This window comes from Microtus ochrogaster, linkage group LG1 (genome assembly GCF_000317375.1).
Source record: "Microtus ochrogaster isolate Prairie Vole_2 linkage group LG1, MicOch1.0, whole genome shotgun sequence".
In the NCBI taxonomy this organism is placed as follows: Eukaryota; Metazoa; Chordata; class Mammalia; order Rodentia; family Cricetidae; genus Microtus; species Microtus ochrogaster.
The window spans coordinates 57,572,426-57,578,989 of NC_022027.1; the positions used below are offsets into that span (position 1 = coordinate 57,572,426).

The 6,564-nt window shown below is 39.4% G+C and overlaps 1 protein-coding gene across 1 annotated transcript in view; it reads left to right on the plus strand.

Moving 5' to 3' along the window:
• The window catches only part of Ccdc18 (coiled-coil domain containing 18), a 113,988-nt gene that overhangs the window by 88,953 nt on the left and 18,471 nt on the right, over positions 1-6,564 (plus strand). The window contains exons 23-24 of the mRNA XM_026785039.1: positions 772-915; positions 5,531-5,734. Coding sequence (XP_026640840.1) covers positions 772-915; positions 5,531-5,734 — 348 coding nt within the window. The remainder of the gene's footprint in view (positions 1-771; positions 916-5,530; positions 5,735-6,564) is intronic.

Below are 6,564 nucleotides of genomic sequence, written 5' to 3' on the forward strand. Positions count from 1 at the left end.
CAGCCTCATGGCAATACACAGAATAATAGAAATGGAGCCGGGCATAGGTGGTGCACGCCTTTAATCCTAGCACTCAGGGAGGCAGAGGCAGGCGTATCTCTGTGAGTGCGAAGCCAGCCTGGTGTACAGAGCTAGTTCTAGGACAGGCTCCAAAACTACAGGGAAACCCTGACTTGAAAAATAAAAACAAAACAAACAAACAAAAGGATAATAGAAGTAGGTTAAATTAAGATGTAAGAGTTAGCTAGGAATACATCTAAGCTACTGGCCAGACAGTGTTGTAATTAATATAGTTTCTGTATGATTATTCGGGTGTGGGAGGCTGAGAAACAAACTAGCAGTCTCTGGCTACAGCTGCCTCTTTAGAAGAAACAGAGAAAGAGGAAGGGAAATCAGCTTGCATCAGCGGGAAGGAGGAGATTGGGAGTGGGTGGACCTTGACTCTTAAGTGAACAGGGTGCTCAGGTGATAGGGCAGGCCAGCAGAATTATAATATTTAGCCCCAGAAAAAATTATTTTAAAAATTTGATTTTAGGTATTTTTGTTGTTATTCTTATTTTTGTGACAGGGTCTTGCTGTGTGGTGTAAGCTAGCTTTGAATTTATTACCCTCCTGCTCCACTTCCAAACTGCTGTATTGTATGTGTGAACCTCCATGTTCTGCCTTCTTTTAGATATTTTGTACATAAGTGGCTGGTTTCACTTAGAACACAGCTAGGAGTAATTGTATTTTCTTAGTTGTGTTAATAATGATCATCTGCTTGAAATTCAGGTAGAAAGTTTAAATGAAAAGTTGCATAATGCCAAAGAACAGCTTCGGGAGAAGGAGTTTATAATGCTCCAGAATGAACAGGAGATAAGTCAGCTGAAAAAGGAAACAGAAAGAACACAACAAAGAATGAAAGAAATGGAAAATGTAAGTAAATTATTTTCACATAAGGGAAGAGTAATGAATATCTTTTAGATACCCTGTTCTTTCTATTTATTTATTTATTTATTTATTTATTTATTTATTTATTTATTTATTTTTAATACCTTAGTTTTAAAATACAGAAACTGCTCCAACTTTTTAAAAGCTAATTATTTGTGCCAGATGCTATTAGTTCTTTTGATCTTTAAAAAGATTTTATATGTGAAGCATGATCATAATTAGTCTTAATAATAGAAACCTGGAGTCAGATATTAGGTAAGTTGAAAGATCAGAAACTTCTTGCCTCTACTAAATCTAAGACCTAAGGGGAGCTCCTGTCTCTCTGAATTCTCAGACTGAATTGGGCTGAGATCCTATTTCTACCTCCCTGGTGCTGGGATCAAAGGTATGAGCCTCCCATGTGCTGGGGTCAAAGGCATGCTCCTCCCATGTGCTGGGGTCAAAGGCTGTTCAGTCTCCTGTAGCCCAGGGTGGTCTTGTATTCCACATCTTCCTGCTTCCTCCTCCCAAGTGTTGGAATTAATGTGTGTGTGTGTGCCACCACTGCCTGGCCTCTATGGTTATCTAGTGACTAGCTCCATCCTCTGATCTCCAGGCAAGCTTTATTTGTCAGAACACAAACAAAATATCATACAACAATTATGCTGGCTTTGGTGTAGACAAGGGCACTGTCTTATGTACTTTGTATTCTCTAACTTTGTCATGTTATATTTTACAGAGTAAATAAATCCACAGTATATGCTTTTTATCAATAAATATTCAATATATAAATATATTATGTAGTTGAATTGGAGATATATTAAGAAGTTACAGGAACTTGAGGAACTTCACACAGAAACTGACAAAAGATAACAGTATTATTTCAGCCAAGTGCAGTATGTTATCAGAGAAACATAGTTACTTGATGACTTGATATTAATAAGTTTCCTGTGTATTGATGGTTGAATATATTCAACACCCTTGTATTTTTTAAAAGTGAATTTGTTTCTGTGAGCTCTAATGGATATAATGTTCTCATCAAAAACTTTGGAATTTCAACAATAACTATTGTGTTTGATTGCTTATGTCTCTCTCTGTAGAACATAAACTGTGTTAGGGAAGGCATTTTGTCTCTTTTTTCATCCCTGTTTTCTGAACTCCCAGAGTTTTGTGTATGTGCATGTGTGCATGCACACACACACACACACACACACACACACACACACACACACACACAAAACAAAACAAATATATTTTGTTTTGTTTTGTTTTGTTTTTTTGAGATAGGATTTCCCTGTAACTTTTGAGCCTGTCCTGGAACTAGCTCTTGTAGAGCAGGCTAGTCTCAAATTCATAGAGATCTACCTGCCTTTGCCTCTGTCTCCTGAGTACTGGGATTAAAGGCATGCCCCACCACTGCCCGGCTCCTGACTTGTTTATAGTAAACATAAGTTATTATTTATTGGGAACAAAAATGAAGCAGAGTCTCTAAGAGCAATGAGGACAACAGTGAGGTGGAAATGATTAATGGCCCTGCCTTGTTGGTTCCCTACTAGTGAATGGCTGAAATTATTTGCATAGTAATTATACTCATTTATATCTTGGATCTTCATGACAAATACCAGGGCCCTAGTAATTAGTACTGACCTTTTTCCCTTTTCTTCCTTCAAGTCCAGTGTCATTACCTCTGTCTAACTTGCCTCATGTGCTGAATTAGGACTGACTTTGCTTCCTATAGCCAAAGATTTTATTTAGAATTGTTTGTAGTTTGAGTTTATGTGGATTTTGAAGTACTTACATATTCAAAAGTACTCAAATCTGAATGCATTTCTGTTTTACATTTACCATATGTATCTCATCTGAAGATAATTTATAGATTATTTTAATAAGTTTACTTATCAAATGTAGACAGAAGTTTCTGTTCTGCCTGGTTCCGCAGCCATTTGTTCAGTCCCAAAAAAACCACACAGAGGCTTATATTCATTATAAATTGGTTGATCTATTAGCTCAGGCTTATTACTAACTAGCTCTTACAATTTAAATTAACCAATAATTCTTATCTGTGTTTAGCCATGCTCAGTACAGCATTCTCTTCTTGCTTCCTCTGCAGCTGGCTGGTGACTGCAGACTGAGCTTTTCTCTTTCCAGAATTCCCCTAGTCTCGTTACCCCACCTATACTTCCTGCCTGGTTACTGGCCAGTCAGCATTTTATTAAGCCAATACAGGTGAAAAATCTTTACAGGGTACAAGAACCCCACAGCAATCAAACAGTTTCATACTGTGAAATTTTCTCTCTGCCAAAATAATATTCACAACGTGTTTTGGGGGAGGCATGGGGAGTTTTATCATGAACTTTAGTTTGTCTAAGCAGAATTAGTAATAAAAGCTCAGAGTCAGATATAGTGGTTAATGCTGAAGATCAGAGAGACAGAGAGTCCAGCCATTAGAGAGTTCTTTTACCTGTACTGACGCTCAGACCAAAGGGGGGATCCTGTCCTCAGAGTCTCTTCTCAGACTGCTCCTGTCTCCTTCTACCTTACATTCCTCTCTCTGCCCAGCCATATCACTCCTGTCTTCACCTCCCTAGTGCTAGGATTAAAGGCGTGGGATCCCAAGTACTGGGATCACCTTTGTGTGAGCTCTGTTTCTCTTGTGTAGCCCAGGGTAGCCTTGAACTGACAGAGATATATCCTTCTGCCTCTGTCTCCTGAGTCCTGGGATTAAAGGTGTGTGCCACTACTGCCTGGCCTCTAGAGGCTTAGCTCTGTCCTCAGATCTTCAGACAAGCTTTATTTGTTAAAACATAAACAAAATATCACTGCAGGGAGTATTTCAGATTTTGCGTTTCCAGATAAGAAATACTTAACCTGTCATTTACTAGGAATTTAAGTAATTAATAACATTTCAGAGGAAATAATAGCTGCAGTGATGTTTCACCTTCATAGAGAATCCACAACTCAGCTGTATAGATCAATTGTGAATTTTAATTCTATATTTCATGGCAGTATTTACTTATTATTTATTTAGGAGTATGTACTCATGTTTGTGTAGGCCTGAAAACAGTCTTGAGTGTTATTCCTCAAGAGGTCATTTCTCAGGAGCAATCTACTTGTTGGTTTGATTTTTGATTTTTTGAGACAGGGTCTTAGGTAGCTCAGACTAGTTTTGAACTCCCTGCGTAGTAGATGATGACTGTATGCTCTTTTCTGGTCTCCTTTTCCTACATTAGTGCCATATTGGTTTTATTTGGTGCTGAGGCGAGAACCCAATGTATTCAGGCCCACTTTGGCCCTGCCCCTTGGGCACAGCCACCCCTCTGCTATGGCACTGTTTGTAGGTGCGAGGCCCTTATAAGAGAGGCTCCACCCACACCCAATCTATCTCTTCCTGCCTTCCTCTGTCTTTCTCCCCTCTTCTTTCCTCCCACTCTCCCTCCCCTCTCTGTTTGTCTCTCCCTTCCCTCCCACCTTCCCAATACACTCTTCCCAAACAAACTCCACATTCAAGCTCTCTCTGCATTATCTGTGACCATTAATCATTTATAACCAACCCTTTTAAAATAGTGACAAACTTTTATAAACAATCATTTTGGGAGTTTGGGTATAGTTTTCTCCAAAGTGCTTCCTGCTTTTTTTTGGGGGGGGGGGCAAAGTATTTTTAGGGTTCATAAAAGATATTTCAGAGGGGTCTTGCTCTGTCAAGCCACATTAGCCTGGGATGAATCCCCAGGTTCTCATCTTCTGTGGAAACAAAAGCAAAACTCTTTTCCAAAGTAACGCTTCCTTAGAGTTAAATTTTAAAGTCAAAATACTTTTAAAATAAATGTTTTGTTTTAGCTTATCAGCACATACAATAAAATGTCTTTATGTAGTTAGCTCATTCACAGTTAAAAAATTCAAAGAAAACACAAAAATATACATAATTCAGACTTTTGTCTATTTCTTCTTTTTTTTTTTTTTGGCTTTGATTTTGACTTTTCGAGACACAGTTTCTCTACAGTTTGGGGGCCTGTCCTGGAATTAGCTCTTGTAGACCAGGCTGACCTCAAACTTACAGAGATCTGCCTACCTCTGCCTCTCTAGTGCTGCACTGCCTGGCTGTATTTTCCAACTTTACGTGGCCTTTTTTATACTCTTTCTTTTATTTTTTAATTTTTTGTTTTTTTCAGACAGGGTTTCTCTGTGTGTCTTTGGCTGTCCTGGATCTCACTCTGTAGACCAGGCTGTCTTTCTACTCACCGAGATCTGCCTGATTTCGCCTCCCAAGTGCTGGAATTAAAGGCATGTGTCACCATACCCAACTACTCTATTTCTGTTTTTTTGTAAACTGTTTAGAGTTTATTTTTTTGTCTGAATCTGTTTTTACTGTATATCTTTATCTTTTTCTGATCCCTTGAGTCTTTAATTTGCTAAATGATATGGGTTAGCAATGTGGCTTAGCATGTGTTGGTGCATTAAGGCTTTTAAAAATATTAACTTCTAGTAGGAGATGCTCATTTTATTGTAGTTTTATAAAGCTAATTGTAGGGAAATTCTCTTATGAAAATGAAGCAAATTGTAACTGTATACTTCATAACTATATATTTCATTTTGAAACTCACAACTGTTTTATGATTTTCAGGTTATAAAAGAACAGGAAGAGTACATTGCTACCCAGTACAAGGAGGTCACTGATTTGGGGCAGGAACTGAGGCTGACTCAGGAGCAAATGCAGAACTTCCGTTCAGAACTGGCGGAGGCTCGTCGCCAAGAAGTCCAAGCACAGAGAGAAATAGAAAGACTCTCTAGCGAATTGGAGGATATAAAGCAACTCTCTAAAGAAAAGGTAATCCTATTCTAAATAGTTTATTTTACTGAAGAAGTTTTAAATTTTAACTCCTTTTTAAAAGAAGGCAGATAGTAATGCCCATCACTGAACCGCCAGTGCTTAACCTTTGTATTTTGTACTGTTTTCCACAGTGTGGAGTGTTTAAGCTTACCAAACTGTCTGCTTAGAAATGGCTAGAATAGTAGAACCAGGTGTGGCGGTCCACATTTGTAAACCCAGCATTTGGGCAGCGACTAGCAAAGGCTACACTGTGGGGTGCTGCTATCTAAAAAGCAGTTGCTTTCATGTTATGTATGTTGTGGGAACTGTGGGCCTCTTTCCACAGCCCGGCTCCTGGCCGCCTGCTAGCTTATGCCCCGAAATAACAACACATAAATTGTATTCATTTAAACACCGTTTGGCCCATTAACTCTAGCCCTTACAGGCTAATTTTCATATCCCGATCAACCCATCTCTAATAAACTGTGTAGCATCGGTCTTACTGGGAAAGATTCAGCATGTCTGACCTGGCAGCTTGCTTCATCGCATGCGTCTGCCCAGGAGAGGGGATCATGGCCTCTGCTCCAGAGAGCAGAGCTGTCGAGTCTGAGCTCACTTCCTCTTCCTCCCAGCATTCTGTTCTGTTTACTCCGCCTATCTAAATTTTGCCCTATCAGATGGGCCAAGGCAGTTTTTTTTATTAGCCAATGACCTTCCTCCATCATATGTACGCAAAGACTACACTGTGGCGTGCTATCTAAAAAGTAGTTGCTTTCGCCGGGCGGTGGTGGCGCACGCCTTTAATCCCAGCACTTGGGAGGCAGAGGCAGGCGGATCTCTGTGAGTTC